This window comes from Anomaloglossus baeobatrachus, chromosome 5, assembly GCF_048569485.1.
Source record: "Anomaloglossus baeobatrachus isolate aAnoBae1 chromosome 5, aAnoBae1.hap1, whole genome shotgun sequence".
NCBI classification, from domain to species: Eukaryota; Metazoa; Chordata; class Amphibia; order Anura; family Aromobatidae; genus Anomaloglossus; species Anomaloglossus baeobatrachus.
This window is the reverse complement of record NC_134357.1, coordinates 22,418,924-22,438,039: the sequence shown is the minus strand read 5'-3', so window position 1 is coordinate 22,438,039 and position 19,116 is coordinate 22,418,924. Positions and strand designations below refer to the sequence as shown.

The following is a 19,116-nucleotide window of genomic DNA, read 5'->3' as shown; positions in this document are numbered from 1 at the left end:
ATTTTTTTCTTCCAACACTACCTGACATCAGAACTTTTCTTTCCACCCTACTCAACGTCAGAACTTTTCTTCCCACCCTACCTGACATCAGAATTTTTCTACCTAACCCTACCTGACGTCAGGATTTTTCTTCCCACCCTACCTGACATCACAATTGTTCTTCTCAATCTACCCGACGTCAGAATTTTTCTTCCCACCATACCTGACATCAGGATTTTCTTCCCACTCTACCCAATGTCAGAATTTTTCTTCCAACCCTACCCAATGTCAGAATTTTTCTTCCCACCGTACCCAATGTCAGAATTTTTCTTCCCACTCTACCCAATGTCAGAATTTTTCTTCCCACCGTACCCAATGTCAGAATTTTTCTTCCCACTCTACCCAATGTCAGAATTTTTCTTCCCACTCTATCCTGCATTAGGATTTTTCTTCCCACCCTACCTGACGTCATAATTGTTCTTCCCACTGTACCCTGCGGCAGGATTTTTCTTCCCACCCTACCCGACGTCATAATTTTTCTTCCCACCCTACCCAATGTCAGGATTTTTCTTCCCATCCTACCCGACGTCAGAATTTTTCTCCCCACACTACCTGACATCAGAATTTTTCTTCCCACTCTACCCAATGTCAGAATTTTTCTTCCCACCCTACCCAATGTCAGAATTTTTCTTCCCTTTCTACCCAATGTCAGAATTTTTCTTCCCACCCTACCCAATGTCAGAATTGTTCTTCCCACCCTACCGGATGTCAGAATTTTTCTTCCCACCGTACCCAATGTCAGAATTTTTCTTCCCACTCTACCCAATGTCAGAATTTTTCTTCCCACTCTATCCTGCATTAGGATTTTTCTTCCCACCCTACCTGACGTCATAATTGTTCTTCCCACTGTACCCTGCGGCAGGATTTTTCTTCCCACCCTACCCGACGTCAGAATTTTTCTTCCCACCCTACCCAATGTCAGGATTTTTCTTCCCATCCTACCCGACGTCAGAATTTTTCTCCCCACACTACCTGACATCAGAATTTTTCTTCCCACTCTACCCAATGTCAGAATTTTTCTTCCCACCCTACCCAATGTCAGAATTTTTCTTCCCTTTCTACCCAATGTCAGAATTTTTCTTCCCACCATACCTGACATCAGGATTTTCTTCCCATCGTACCTGACCCAATGTCAGGATTTTTCTTCCCATCCTACCCGACGTCAGAATTTTTCTTCCCACCATACCTGACATCAGAATTTTTCTTCCCACTCTACCCAATGTCAGAATTTTTCTTCCCACCCAACCCAATGTCAGAATTTTTCTTCCCACCCTACCCAATGTCAGAATTTTTCTTCCCACCCTACCCAATGTCAGAATTTTTCTTCCCACCATACCTGACATCAGGATTTTCTTCCCACCCTACCTGACGTCATAATTGTTCTTCCCACCCTACCCGACGTCAGAATTGTTCTTCCCACCCTACCCGACGTCATAATTTTTCTTCCCACCCTACCCAATGTCAGGATTTTTCTTCCCACTCTACCTGATGTCAGAATTTTTCTTCCCCCGCTAACTGACGTCATAATTTTTCTTCCCACCCTACTCAACGTCAGAATTTTTCTTCCCACTCTACCCAATGTCAGAATTGTTCTTCCCACCGTACCCAATGTCAGAATTTTTCTTCCCACTCTACCCAATGTCAGAATTTTCTTCCCACCCTATCCTGCATTAGGATTTTTCTTCCCACCCTACCTGACGTCATAATTGTTCTTCCCACTGTACCCTGCGGCAGGATTTTTCTTCCCACCCTACCTGACGTCAGAATTTTTCTTCCCATCCTACCCGACGTCAGAATTTTTCTTCCCACCCTACCCGACGTCAGAATTTTTCTTCCCACCCTACCCAATGTCAGGATTTTTCTTCCCATCCTACCCGACGTCAGAATTTTTCTTCCCACCCTACCCGACGTCAGAATTTTTCTTCCCACCCTACCCAATGTCAGGATTTTTCTTCCCACTCTACCTGACGTCAGAATTGTTCTTCCCACTCTATCCTGCGTTGGGATTTTTCTTCCCACCCTACCTGACGTCACAATTGCTCTTCCCATTCTACCCTACGACACAATTTTTCTTCCCACTCTACCTTACGACAGAATTTTTCTTCCCACCCTACCCGACATCAGATTTTCTTTCCCACCCTAACAGACATCAGAATTGTTCTTACCACCCTACCCGACGTCAGAATTGTTCTTCCCACCCTACCCGACGTCATAATTTTTCTTCCCACCCTACCCAATGTCAGGATTTTTCTTCCCACTCTACCTGATGTCAGAATTTTTCTTCCCCCGCTAACTGACGTCATAATTTTTCTTCCCACCCTACTCAACGTCAGAATTTTTCTTCCCACCCTACCCAATGTCAGGAGTTTTCTTCCCACTCTACCGGATGTCAGGATTTTTCTTCCCCCGCTAACTGACGTCAGAATTGTTCTTCCCGCTCTATCCTGCATTAGGATTTTTCTTCCCACCCTACCTGACGTCACAATTACTCTTCCCACTCTACCCTACGACAGAATTTTTCTTCCCACCCTACCTGACGTAAGGATTTTTCTTCCCAACCTCCCCAATGTCAGAATTTTTCTTCCCACCCTACCCGACATCAGATTTTTCTTCCCACCCTACCTGACGTCTACTTAATTCATTAGCCTAGACAGAGTTTTGGTTAATATGGCCCTAATTCATTAAAGATTGCCATTTTTTGCCAGCCGTGATGAAGTGTGCGCTGGAATATAATGCGCCATAAGCGTGCACCTCTTGGCGCATGTTTTGGAACTGGCGGATATTTCTGCCATTCATGTCTCTCTTGCGGATTAGATGATAATGGGTTTGTTGGGATTATTCGGCCACGCACCGTCGCACCCAAGCTCCACCCATCTTTCCAAGAGTTTGGAGAAATTGCCATAACTTGTGAAAATGTCAAAAGCCCCCCAAAATTTTGCGCAACTGCAACTAATGCAAAAAAATAGCAAAATTTCAAGCCGTTTCGCACCAGAAAATTGGCGTAAACTGCACAATAAATCAGCCCTCTATGCTTGTGAAATGGACACAAAGGGAATATCCTCATCCCTGGTGGACGTCATCTACAAGATCTGGGTCTTCTAATTTTCTTCTCGTGCTGCTTTATATTTCATTTGTACATTGATTGTTTTCCATTCTACTTTGGTTTTCTCTGAGGATTCTCGTCCTACTTGTCACTTACAGACCTGTCTCTGTTCCTAGGCTGACCGCATGCGTGATCGTATGTTTCATCCCATCTTCAGAGTACATTTATATTGATCAGACTGTTATAAACCAGGCTTTATCATGGCTTAGAGCTCAGCAGCAACAAGACGGCAGCTTTATCAGTCGAGGGATGTTGTATCACACAAGCATGAAGGTAACACGGACATAAGAATAAAAGACTAAATCATGTTCTTTAAAGCCACACATTAAGCAAAACCACTGTAATTCAGGTGCATGAATATAGCTACTATAATACTGCCCCCTATGTACAAGAATATAACTACTATAATACTGCCCCCTATGTACAAGAATATAACTACTATAATACTGCCCCCTATGTACAAGAGTATAACTACTATAATACTGCCCCTATGCACAAGACTATAACTACTATAATACTGCCCCTATGTACAAGAATATAACTACTATAATACTGCCCCCTATGTACAAGAGTATAACTACTATAATACTGCCCCTATGTACAAGACTATAACTAATATAATACTGCCCCCTATGTACAAGAATATAACTACTATAATACTGCCCCCTATGTACAAGAATATAACTACTATAATACTGCCCCTATGTACAAGAATATAACTACTATAATACTGCTCCTATGTACAAGAATATAACTACTATAATACTGCCCCTATGTACAGGAATATAACTACTATAATACTGCTCCCTATGTACAAGAATATAATTACTATAATACTGCCCCTATGTACAAGAATATATCTACTATAATACTGCCCCTATGTATAAGAATATAACTACTATAATACTGCTCCCTATGTACAAGAATATAACTACTATAATACTGCTCCCTATGTACAAGAATATAATTACTATAATACTGCTCCTATGTACAAGACTATAACTACTATAATACTGCCCCGATGTACAAGAATATAACTACTATAATACTGCCCCCTATGTACAAGAATATAACTACTATAATACTGCCCCCTATGTACAAGAATATAATTACTATAATACTGCCCCTATGTACAAGAATATATCTACTATAATATTGCCCCCTATGTACAAGAATATAACTACTATAATACTGACCCTATGTACAAGAATATAACTGCTATAATACTGCTCCTATGTACAAGAATATAACTGCTATAATACTGCTCCTATGTACAAGAATATAACTACTATAATACTGCTCCTATGTACAAGAATATAACTACTATAATACTGACCCTATGTACAAGAATATAACTACTATAATACTGACCCTATGTACAAGAATATAACTACTATAATACTGCTCCTAAGTACAAGAATATAACTACTATAATACTGCCACTATGTACAAGAATATAACTGCTATAATACTGCCCCTATGTACAAGAATATAACTACTATAATACTGCTCCTATGTACAAGAATATAACTACTATAATACTGCCCCTATGTACAAGAATATAACTGCTATAATACTGCCCCTATGTACAAGAATAAAACTACTATAATACTGCCCCTATGTACAAGAATATAACTACTATAATACTGCCCCTATGTACAAGAATATAACTACTATAATACTGCTCCTATGTACAAGAATATAACTACTATAATACTGACCCTATGTACAAGAAGATAACTACTATAATACTGCCCCCTATGTACAAGAATATAACTACTATAATACTGCCCCTATGTACAAAAACATAACTACTATAATACTGCCCCTATGTACAAGAATATAACTACTATAATACTGCCCCTATGTACAAGAATATAACTATTATAATACTGCTCCTATGTACAAGAATATAACTACTATAATACTGCTCCTATGTACAAGAATATAACTACTATAATACTGCCCCTATGTACAAGAATATAACTACTATAATACTACCCCCTATGTACAAGAATATAACTACTATAATACTGCCCCTATGTACAAGAATATAACTACTATAATACTGCCCCTATGTACAAGAATATAACTACTATAATACTGCTCCTATGTACAAGAATATAACTGCTACAAAACTGCCCCTGTGTACAAGAATATAACTACTATAAGACTGCCCCTATGTACAAGAATATAACTACTATAATACTGCTCCTATATACAAGAATATAACTACTATAATACTGCTCCTATATACAAGAATATAACTACTATAATACTGCCCCTATGTACAAGACTATAACTACTATAATACTGCCCCGATGTACAAGAATATAACTACTATAATACTGCCCCCTATGTACAAGAATATAACTACTATAATACTGCCCCCTATGTACAAGAATATAATTACTATAATACTGCCCCTATGTACAAGAATATATCTACTATAATATTGCCCCCTATGTACAAGAATATAACTACTATAATACTGACCCTATATACAAGAATATAACTACTATAATACTGCCCCCTATGTACAAGAATATAACTGCTATAATACTGCTCCTATGTACAAGAATATAACTGCTATAATACTGCTCCTATGTACAAGAATATAACTACTATAATACTGCCCCTATGTACAAGAATATAACTACTATAATACTGCCCCTATATACAAGAATATAACTACTATAATACTGCCCCTATGTACAAGAATATAACTACTATAATACTGCCCCTATGTACAAGAATATAACTACTATAATACTGCCCCTATGTACAAGAATATAACTACTATAATACTGACCCTATGTACAAGAATATAACTACTATAATACTGACCCTATGTACAAGAATATAACTACTATAATACTGCTCCTAAGTACAAGAATATAACTACTATAATACTGCCCCCTATGTACAAGAATATAACTACTATAATACTGCCCCCTATGTACAAGAATATAATTACTATAATACTGCCCCTATGTACAAGAATATATCTACTATAATATTGCCCCCTATGTACAAGAATATAACTACTATAATACTGACCCTATGTACAAGAATATAACTACTATAATACTGCCCCCTATGTACAAGAATATAACTGCTATAATACTGCTCCTATGTACAAGAATATAACTGCTATAATACTGACCCTATGTACAAGAATATAACTACTATAAAACTGACCCTATGTACAAGAATATAACTACTATAATACTGCTCCTAAGTACAAGAATATAACTACTATAATACTGCTCTCTATGTACAAGAATATAACTACTATAATACTGCTCTCTATGTACAAGAATATAACTACTATAATATTGCCCCTATGTACAAGAATATAACTACTATAATACTGCTCCTATATACAAGAATATAACTACTATAATACTGCTCCTATATACAAGAATATAACTACTATAATACTGCCACTATGTACAAGAATATAACTGCTATAATACTGCCCCTATGTACAAGAATATAACTACTATAATACTGCTCCTATGTACAAGAATATAACTACTATAATACTGCCCCTATGTACAAGAATATAACTGCTATAATACTGCCCCTATGTACAAGAATATAACTACTATAATACTGCCCCTATGTACAAGACGATAACTACTATAATACTACCCCCTAAGTACAAGAATATAACTACTATAATACTGCCACTATGTACAAGAATATAACTGCTATAATACTGACCCAATGTACAAGAATATAACTACTATAATACTGCCACTATTTACAAGAATATAACTGCTATAATACTGACCTTATGTACAAGAATATAACTACTATAATACTGCTCCTATGTACAAGAATATAACTACTATAATACTGCTCCTATGTACAAGAATATAACTACTATAATACTTCCCCTTTGTACAAGAATATAACTACTATAATACTGCCACTATGTACAAGAATATAACTGCTATAATACTGACCCAATGTACAAGAATATAACTACTATAATACTGCCACTATTTACAAGAATATAACTGCTATAATACTGACCCAATGTACAAGAATATAACTACTATAATACTGCCACTATTTACAAGAATATAACTACTATAATACTGACCTTATGTACAAGAATATAACTACTATAATACTGCTCCTATGTACAAGAATATAACTACTATAATACTGCCCTTATGTACAAGACTATAACTGCTATAATACTGCCCCCTAAGTACAAGAATATAACTACTATAATACTGCCCCTATGTACAAGAATATAACTACTATAATACTGCTCCTACGTACAAGAATATAACTACTATAATACTACTCCTAGGTACAAGAATATAACTACTATAATACTGCCCCCTAAGTACAAGAATATAACTACTATAATACTGCCCCCTATGTACAAGAATACAACTACTATAATACTGCCCCTATGTACAGGAATATAACTACTATAATACTGCTCCCTATGTACAAGAATATAATTACTATAATACTGCCCCTATGTACAAGAATATATCTACTATAATACTGCCCCCTATGTACAAGAATATAACTACTATAATACTGCTCCCTATGTACAAGAATATAACTACTATAATACTGCCCCCTATGTACAAGAGTATAACTACTATAATACTGCCCCTATGCACAAGACTATAACTACTATAATACTGCCCCTATGTACAAGAATATAACTACTATAATACTGCCCCCTATGTACAAGAGTATAACTACTATAATACTGCCCCTATGTACAAGAATATAACTACTATAATACTGCCCCTATGTACAAGAATATAACTATTATAATACTGCTCCTATGTACAAGAATATAACTACTATAATACTGCTCCTATGTACAAGAATATAACTACTATAATACTGCCCCTATGTACAAGAATATAACTACTATAATACTACCCCCTATGTACAAGAATATAACTACTATAATACTGCCCCTATGTACAAAAACATAACTACTATAATACTGCCCCTATCTACAAGAATATAACTACTATAATACTGCCCCTATGTACAAGAATATAACTATTATAATACTGCTCCTATGTACAAGAATATAACTACTATAATACTGCTCCTATGTACAAGAATATAACTACTATAATACTGCCCCTATGTACAAGAATATAACTACTATAATACTACCCCCTATGTACAAGAATATAACTACTATAATACTGCCCCTATGTACAAGAATATAACTACTATAATACTGCCCCTATGTACAAGAATATAACTACTATAATACTGCTCCTATGTACAAGAATATAACTGCTATAAAACTGCCCCTGTGTACAAGAATATAACTACTATAAGACTGCCCCTATGTACAAGAATAAAACTACTATAATACTGCTCCTATATACAAGAATATAACTACTATAATACTGCTCCTATATACAAGAATATAACTACTATAATACTGCCCCTATGTACAAGACTATAACTACTATAATACTGCCCCGATGTACAAGAATATAACTACTATAATACTGTCCCCTATGTACAAGAATATAACTACTATAATACTGCCCCCTATGTACAAGAATATAATTACTATAATACTGCCCCTATGTACAAGAATATATCTACTATAATATTGCCCCCTATGTACAAGAATATAACTACTATAATACTGACCCTATATACAAGAATATAACTACTATAATACTGCCCCCTATGTACAAGAATATAACTGCTATAATACTGCTCCTATGTACAAGAATATAACTGCTATAATACTGCTCCTATGTACAAGAATATAACTACTATAATACTGCCCCTATGTACAAGAATATATCTACTATAATACTGCCCCCTATGTACAAGAATATAACTACTATAATACTGCTCCCTATGTACAAGAATATAACTACTATAATACTGCTCCCTATGTGCAAGAATATAATTACTATAATACTGCTCCTATGTACAAGACTATAACTACTATAATACTGCCCCGATGTACAAGAATATAACTACTATAATACTGCCCCTATATACAAGAATATAACTACTATAATACTGCCCCTATGTACAAGAATATAACTACTATAATACTGACCCTATGTACAAGAATATAACTACTATAATACTGCTCCTAAGTACAAGAATATAACTACTATAATACTGCCCCTATGTACAAGAATATAACTACTATAATACTGACCCTATGTACAAGAATATAACTACTATAATACTGCCCCTATGTACAAGAATATAACTACTATAATACTGACCCTATGTACAAGAATATAACTACTATAATACTGACCCTATGTACAAGAATATAACTACTATAATACTGCTCCTAAGTACAAGAATATAACTACTATAATACTGCCCCTATGTACAAGAATATAACTACTATAATACTGACCCTATGTACAAGAATATAACTACTATAATACTGCTCCTAAGTACAAGAATATAACTACTATAATACTGCCCCTATGTACAAGAATATAACTACTATAATACTGACCCTATGTACAAGAATATAACTACTATAATACTGCCCCTATGTACAAGAATATAACTACTATAATACTGACCCTATGTACAAGAATATAACTACTATAATACTGACCCTATGTACAAGAATATAACTACTATAATACTGCTCCTAAGTACAAGAATATAACTACTATAATACTGCCCCCTATGTACAAGAATATAACTACTATAATACTGCCCCCTATGTACAAGAATATAACTACTATAATACTGCCCCCTATGTACAAGAATATAATTACTATAATACTGCCCCTATGTACAAGAATATATCTACTATAATATTGCCCCCTATGTACAAGAATATAACTACTATAATACTGACCCTATGTACAAGAATATAACTACTATAATACTGACCCTATGTACAAGAATATAACTACTATAATACTGCTCCTAAGTACAAGAATATAACTACTATAATACTGCTCTCTATGTACAAGAATATAACTACTATTATACTGCTCTCTATGTACAAGAATATAACTACTATAATATTGCCCCTATGTACAAGAATATAACTACTATAATACTGCCCCTATGTACAAGAATATAACTACTATAATACTACCCCCTAAGTACAAGAATATAACTACTATAATACTGCTCCTATATACAAGAATATAACTACTATAATACTGCCACTATGTACAAGAATATAACTGCTATAATACTGCCCCTATGTACAAGAATATAACTACTATAATACTGCTCCTATGTACAAGAATATAACTACTATAATACTGCCCCTATGTACAAGAATATAACTGCTATAATACTGCCCCTATGTACAAGAATATAACTACTATAATACTGCCCCTATGTACAAGAATATAACTACTATAATACTACCCCCTAAGTACAAGAATATAACTACTATAATACTGCCCCTATGTACAAGAATATAACTACTATAATACTGCTCCTATGTACAAGAATATAACTACTATAATACTGCTCCTATGTACAAGAATATAACTACTATAATACTGACCCTATGTACAAGAAGATAACTACTATAATACTACCCCCTAAGTACAAGAATATAACTACTATAATACTGCTCCTATGTACAAGAATATAACTACTATAATACTGATCCTATGTACAAGAATATAACTACTATAATACTTCCCCTATGTACAAGAATATAACTACTATAATACTGCCACTATGTACAAGAATATAACTGCTATAATACTGACCCAATGTACAAGAATATAACTACTATAATACTGCCACTATTTAGAAGAATATAACTGCTATAATACTGACCTTATGTACAAGAATATAACTACTATAATACTGCTCCTATGTACAAGAATATAACTACTATAATACTGCCCTTATGTACAAGACTATAACTACTATAATACTGCCACTATGTACAAGAATATAACTGCTATAATACTGCCCTATGTACAAGAATATAACTACTATAATACTGCTCCTATGTACAAGAATATAACTGCTATAATACTGCTCCTATGTACAAGACTATAACTACTATAATACTGCCCCGATGTACAAGAATATAACTACTATAATACTGCCCCTATGTACAAGAATATAGCTACTATAATACTGCACCTATGTACAAGAATATAACTACTATAATACTGCCCCCTATGTACAAGAATATAACTACTATAATACTGCCCCTATGTACAAAAACATAACTACTATAATACTGCCCCTATGTACAAGAATATAACTACTATAATACTGCTCCTATGTACAAGAATATAACTACTATAATACTGCCCCCTATGTACAAGAATATAACTACTATAATACTGCCCCTATGTACAAAAACATAACTACTATAATACTGCCCCTATGTACAAGAATATAACTACTATAATACTGCCCCTATGTACAAGAATATAACTATTATAATACTGCTCCTATGTACAAGAATATTACTACTATAATACTGCTCCTATGTACAAGAATATAACTACTATAATACTACCCCCTATGTACAAGAATATAACTACTATAATACTGCCCCTATGTACAAGAATATAACTACTATAATACTACCCCCTATGTACAAGAATATAACTACTATAATACTGCCCCTATGTACAAGAATATAACTACTATAATACTGCCCCTATGTACAAGAATATAACTACTATAATACTGCCCCTATGTACAAGAATATAACTACTATAATACTGCTCCTATGTACAAGAATATAACTACTATAATACTGCCCCCTATGTACAAGAATATAACTACTATAATACTGCCCCTATGTACAAGAATATAACTACTATAATACTGCCCCCTATGTACAAGAATATAACTACTATAATACTGCCCCTATGTACAAGAATATAACTACTATAATACTGCCCCCTATGTACAAGAATATAACTACTATAATACTGCCCCTATGTACAAGAATATAACTACTATAATACTGCTCCTATGTACAAGAATATAACTGCTATAATACTGCCACTATGTACAAGAATATAACTACTATAATACTGCCCCTATGTACAAGAAAATAACTACTATAATACTGCTCCTATGTACAAGAATATATCTACTATAATACTGCCCCTATGTACAAGAATATAACTACTATAATACTGCCCCTATGTACAAGAATATAACTACTATAATACTGCCCCTATGTACAAGAATATAACTACTATAATACTGCCCCTATGTACAAGAATATAACTACTAAAATAAAATTCACGATAACTTTGATGCAAACGTATTTTATTTTTTCTAGGGAGGTGTGGAAGACGACATCTCCCTCTGCGGTTACGTCACTTCGGCTTTCCTGGAGGCTGGCATTCCGGCGACTGTGAGTAATATCAAGGGCATGTGCCCAGAGACCTGGTGTAGTGCTGAAGTAGGGGACATGGACATACAGCCACATAATAGGGCCCTAGTGAAAATATTGGATTTTCATTAATGCTGAAAAATGGCATGGATGGAGGCCCTTTTTTATCTTCAAAATAACACTATCATTAATGTCATCCAGTTCCCCCCCATGCCCCAGGGTATTAGAAGATGCTGAATATATTTTATCATCGTTTGACAGTATAACATATATTAATAATAAAGTCTCTCCTAAATCTACCAGGACCCTACAGTGGCTCAGGCGCTTTCATGTTTGAGAAATGAAGTACTGAACCTAACAAATACGTACACTATGGCGCTGTTGGCGTACACCTTTGCCCTTGCCGATGACCTGGAAAACAAGCAGATACTTCTAAACCAACTCTATCTATCTGCTGTGTCCTCGGGTAATGTAATCACGGTCTGTGTACAAAGGGTTAAAATGTATGATGGCACTATAGGCTCACCAACCAAATGATTTCACCATTCCCATCAATGTGATGGAAAGGATACTTCTTTCCTGAGTATTGGAACTTAGTAGGGAAGAAGAAGGGACTGTTCCATCTTAAAAAAATTGGGAATAATTTTAAAAGTGCATTTCATGTGCCCCTTATAGATAATGAGCAACACTTGTGGCACATGGTATTGCCTAAGAGCCTTCTGTGTTTTTAGGACATGTTCACACAGGGCAGATACAACATGGAATTTTTGTCCAAACTTGGGGGATGGGGATTTGGAAATATTTCAGTCTGTAGCATCAAAATGGATGAGATTTTATAAAAAGAGACCCTAAAGATCATCGAGTAAAGACGAATGGAAAAAGGTAACAAGCAGGACGCAGACAACATCAGTAAAAGACTAAAGAGAGCCATTTGAGCAGACAAAGAACTTTATTACCAAAAGATTTGTACAGAGATAGAAAATGAATAACTGAAGAGTAAAGGGTGCTTTACACGGGACGGCCGATCGTGCAATTTCACGATCGATCGTACCCGCCCCCATCATTTGTGCGTCACGGGCAATTGATTGCCCATGGCGCACAAAGTCGTTAACCCCCCATCACACATACTTACCTCCCGTGCGACGTCGCTGAGGGCGGCGAACATCCACTTCCTGAAGAGGGAGGGATGTTCGGCGTCACAGCGACGTCACTCGGCGGCCGGCCAATAGAAGCGGAGGCGCGGAGATGAGCGAGATGTAAACATCCCGCCCACCTCCTTCCTTCCACATAGCCGGCGGGAGCCGCGGGACGCAGGTAATCTGCTGCTCATCGTTCCCGGGGTGTCACACGGAGCGGCGTGTGCTACCCCGGGAACGATGAGCAACCGGTGCCATTTTAATTAAACGAGATTATGAAACCGAGCGACGAGTACACGACTCACAATTTGTGAGCGATACTGCGTCGCTCGGAGGTGTCACACAGCCCAACGTCGCAAGCGATGCCGGATGTGCGTCACAAAAAACGTGACCCCGACAATCTGTCGCACGATAGATCGTCTGGTGTAAAGCACCGTTTAGACCAGGAAGACACCAAAAGATCAAAGAGATACGACGAAGTTTCAACCAAGAGTGGGAATGTTGAAAGACACAAACGGGAACAAACTAACTGAGATAGAACAGATTAAGGAAAAATGGAAAGAGTCCATGGAAGACCTCTACAAGAACGACTGAGACTGGACATGATAGAGAACCGAACATCTTGAAAGATGAAGTCGTCACAATAAAGCTTCTGTCAAATAACAAAGCATCTGGATGTGACAATATTCCAGTAGAGCTAATAAAGTCCTCTGAAGCACCTGAGTCAACAGATATGGACACCTGGTAAAAGTCCAAGGACTGGACAAGATCGGTTTATTTCAACTCCGAAGAAGGGAGATGTTACCAACTGTGGAAACTATTGGACTATTGCGCTCAAATCTCATGCCAGGAAAATACTACTGAAGATCCTACAAAGATGGCTGCAGCCTTACTGTGACAAAGAGCGGCCAGAGGAACAAGCAGGATTTAGGAAAGGCCGAGGAACGAGAGATGTGATTGCTAACGTTAGATGGATAATGAAAAAGGCCAAAGAATATAACAAAGAGATCTATTTTTTCATCATTGACTACAGCAAAACATTTGACTATGTTGATTACCAGATACTTTGAAATACCATGAAGGATATGAGTGTGCCGAACCATCTCATCAGCTTTATCAGGAACCGTTACATCGACCAAGAAGGAACAGTCCGAACGGATCACGGTGACACGGCATGATTCAAAGTAGAGCGAGGCGTCAGACGAGGTGGTATCCTGTCACCATTCCTCTTCATTTTATATGCAGAAGCTATTTTCAGGAAGGCTGGACTTGTCAAAAATGAAGAAGGAATCAAAATTGCTGGACGTACCATCAACAATCTTAAATATGCAGAAGACACAACATTGATAGCAACAAGTGGAGATGGAATGAAGGATTTACTGCAGAGGTCAAAATGGAAAACTCAAACATGGGACTCCTACTCAATACAAAGAAGACAAAGATATTGAATACTGCCAGGTAGGACCAGAACAGATTTGAGATGGACGGAGATGAACTGGAAGTTGTAAAAAGACTTTAACCTACTCAGATCAATGATCACTCAAGGTGCAGCGACGACACCGGAAGCCAATAAGAGAATAGCTATGGGCAAATCAACAATGGAGTCACTGGACAAGGTCCTCCAATCAAGGACCATTTCACTGGTGATGAGGACACAGTTTGTATAATGTCTGGTCTTTTCTGTGGTAACAGATGGATGTGAAACCTGGACGATAAAAAAACAAGACAGAAGAAGAATCAATGCCTTCAAAATGTGGTGCTGGAAAAGGATATTATCAATACCATGGATGGCAAGAAGAACAAGCAAATCAATTCTGGAACATATCAAGCCAGAGATGTCACTCGAAGCAAGGATTACCAAGCTACGACTTGCCTACTTTGGACGCATCATATGAAGAGAGCAATTGGAAAAAGATATCATAGTCCAAAGAATAAAAGGAACAAGGCTAAGAGGAAGACCCAATGGGTTGATAGTATCAAGATAACGACGGAGAAGACCCTGGTGGACCTATTTAGGTGAAGAAGACCAAGTGGGACCTATCTAGGCGGAGAAGACCCTGTGGGACCTATCTAGGCAGAGAAGACCCTGTGGGACCTATCTAGGCAGAGAAGACCCTGTGGGACCTATCTAGGCAGAGAAGACCATGTGGGACCTATCTAGGCAGAGAAGACCATGTGGGACCTATCTAGGCAGAGAAGACCATGTGAGACTTATCTAGGCAGAGAAGACCCTGGTGGACCTAGTTAGGCAGAGAAGACCCCGGTGGACCTGTCTAGGCGGAGAAGACGCTGGCGGACCTATTTAGGCAGAGAAGACCCTGGTAGACCTGTCTAGGCAGAGAAGACTCTGGTGGACCTATCTAGGCTGTACAAGATTGATCTTCTTACAGAGCGTTCATCCATCAACTCTCAATGGCTCGAGATTGAGCTGAAAGCCGTTAAAAAAAAGATTTTTACGGATCTATTCAGTTTTGAAACTTTATATTTGAAAATCCTCCAAAAATGATACCATTTTAAAAACTGCACCCCTCAACATACTCAAAACTGCTGTCAGGTAGTTTATTAACCCATCAGTTGCTTTTCAGAAATTGATGCAAATTGGGATAACAGGAAAGAAAAATGTTATTTTTACCACCTAAATGTTGCTAACTTCTGAACAGGCCACTATAGCCGGCAGACTCTAAAGCCGGCATTTGGCTGTGAATTACCATGAGAACCTTCAGGACCACACAATAATGATCTCAGGATACCGATGGGGTTAAAGGATCCCCCATACTGTGTTAACCATCTAGATGCCATAGTCACTATTGACAGCAGCATCTAAAGGGTTAAACGGCTATGGTCGGTGTCAGCACTGATCATGGCTGATTCAGCAGGATGTCATCTGTAGTGTACAGCCGACAGCTGGTGCATTTGAACTATTTAGATTGTTGTTAGTTTGTAAAATTTGCTAATCTATTGAATTTTCAATGAGCGGAATGGGGGATCATTTTGTAAAATTGGTGACACTGTATGATTCTACATGACTGATGAGGAAATTCACTGTGGATTTCGGGTCGCAGTGGACGTTTTTTTAGCAATGTGAGAATATGTAGGAAATCTTGCAGGTTTTCTTTTGCCTATAATGCCAGATATTGTCTTATCGATGTCTTGCCGATGTTGACGTCTACGTGTCATGTATCTCACTCAGGGGGGGACCTGTACTGGACGTACTTTCTACAGAATTATCAAGCCACCGCCAGCGTGGAGTTAACCGCATACTGTCTGCTGGCGTTAGTTACGGGCTCCGTGATTTCGGCTAATGATCTTCTTAAAGCCTATCAAATTGTCAACTGGTTGGTCAAACAGCAGAGTCCCCAGGGGGGTTATTCCTCCACACAGGTAAGGCTTCCGGAAAGGTTCATGTTTTCTACTCCGCCATCTTCTACTGTTGTGGTATTAATTTCTGCCTCCCACAGGACACGGTCGTAACCATTAAGGCTCTTGTGAGGTACATGATGTTGACGTCCAGTCCGACAAGCTCCTTGGTCATTACGGTTTATACCGGCAGTAGAGTTGTGGTAACGTTCAAGATCACTCAAACGAATCGTCTCCTCCTCCAGACCTCGCCTCTACCAAACATCCCTGGGAAATACTGGGTGGTTATCGAAGGAAATGGATGCGTACTTTTTCAGGTGATGCCCTAAGGGCTTCCTATGTGCAGTTGTGAGTCTCAAGCACTAACCCCTAAGGGGCAAATTTATCACAACTGTCTGTAAGAAAAGCTGCCACGGCAACCAATCACAGTGCACCTTTTATTTTGTCAGAGCCGTTTAAAGAATTAAACCTGAGCTTTGATTGGTTACTCTGGAAAGATGAAAGCTGAATTTTGATTGGTTGCTATGAGCAACAAAGACAGGTTTTTTCCTTTTACACAGTTTTGGCAAATGGGGCCTATTACTCTTGGGAAGTTTGAACAGGATGATGCTTATTGGGCCTCACTCATCAGAATTGTCTGACAATAAAAGCTTCCCTTTCCAGTGACAAGTGTACTGCTATCACTGCAATGGGAAACCTTTATTGTAAGACAATGCTGTATGCAGTATACATGGTCCCAACCTGGGCCATAGGTCACCCATCCTTTGCCTGCAGCTCACCCGTCCAGAGCCCGCAGCTCACCCGTCCAGGGCTCGCAGCTCACCCACCTTGAGTCTGCAGCTGTCCTGAGCCCACAGCTCACCTGTCCTTGGACCCCAGCTCTACTGTCCTGGGCCCGTAGCTTATCCACCCTGGGTCTGCAGTTAACTGGTCCTCGGCCCACAGCTCACCTGTCTAGGGCCTGCAGCTCACCCACCCTGGGCCCACAGCTCACCCACCCTGGGCCCACAGCTCACCCACCCTGGGCCCACAGATCACCCACCCTGGGCCCACAGATCACCAACCCTGGGCCCACAGATCACCAACCCTGGGCCCACAGATCACCAACCCTGGGCCCACAGATCACCAACCCTGAGCCCACAGATCACCAACCCTGGGCCCACAGATCACACGCCCTGGGCCCACAGATCACACGCCCTGGGCCCACAGCTCACACACCCTGGGCCCACAGCTCACACACCCTGGGCTTGGAGCTCACCCAGAGGTCACCCATCCTGGGCACAGAGCTCACTGTTCTTGGCCAACAGCTCACTCGTTCTGGGCCTGCAGTTCACCTGTCCTGGGCTCGCAGTTCACCTTTACTGGACCCGCAGCTTACCTGCCCTGGGTACACAGCTCACCTGTCCTGGGCCTGCTTCTCACTCATCCTGGGCCTGCAGCTCACCCACCCTGGGCACACAGCTCACACACCCTGGGCCTGCAGCTCACCTGCCCTGGGCCCACAGATCACCCGTCCTTACCTGACCTTGGCCCAGAGCTCACCTTGTCCTGGGCCCGCAGCTCACCTAACCTTGGCCAGCAACTCACCACGTCCTGGGCCTAGAGCTCACCCGATCTTGGCCAGCAGCTCACCTGTCCTGGGTCCCCAGCTCACCCATCCTGGGCCCCAAGTTCACCTGTCCTGAGCCTACAGCTCACCTTGTCATAGACCTGCAGCTTACCCGACCTTTGCCCACAGCTCACCTCATTCTGGGCCCACAGCTCATCTGACCTTGGCCAGTAGCACACCCCATCCTGGGCTCACAGCTCAGTCATCCTTGGCCCTCAGCTCACCTGTCTGCACATGTAGCTCACCCTTCCTAGGTTCACAGCTCACCTGACCTGCCACCATAGCTTCCCGTGCAGACCTCCACTCACCTAGGGTCGGTTTTCGGTCACATGTCGAACGATTGAAACTGAAACCCATCTGAAGCGGGTGGAGGATCAGGTGGGGGAGCTGCGACAGCAGGATTGGTGAGAGTAGGATCTAGAAAGGTGACTATTAGCATGTTTATATTTTTTTAACCCATTCAGATCCCTTTCGGGATTTATGAATTCCACCAAATCTAGAGAGCTGACAGCGGATTGGGCTA

At 39.0% G+C, this 19,116-nt stretch overlaps 1 protein-coding gene across 1 annotated transcript in view; it reads left to right on the top strand.

Moving 5' to 3' along the window:
• Nucleotides 1-19,116, top strand: part of LOC142312584 (alpha-2-macroglobulin-like protein 1) — a 105,437-nt gene that overhangs the window by 73,636 nt on the left and 12,685 nt on the right. Inside the window, exons 22-26 of the mRNA XM_075351573.1 lie at nt 3,259-3,415; nt 12,438-12,512; nt 12,795-12,957; nt 16,818-17,008; nt 17,086-17,301. Coding sequence (XP_075207688.1) covers nt 3,259-3,415; nt 12,438-12,512; nt 12,795-12,957; nt 16,818-17,008; nt 17,086-17,301 — 802 coding nt within the window. The remainder of the gene's footprint in view (nt 1-3,258; nt 3,416-12,437; nt 12,513-12,794; nt 12,958-16,817; nt 17,009-17,085; nt 17,302-19,116) is intronic.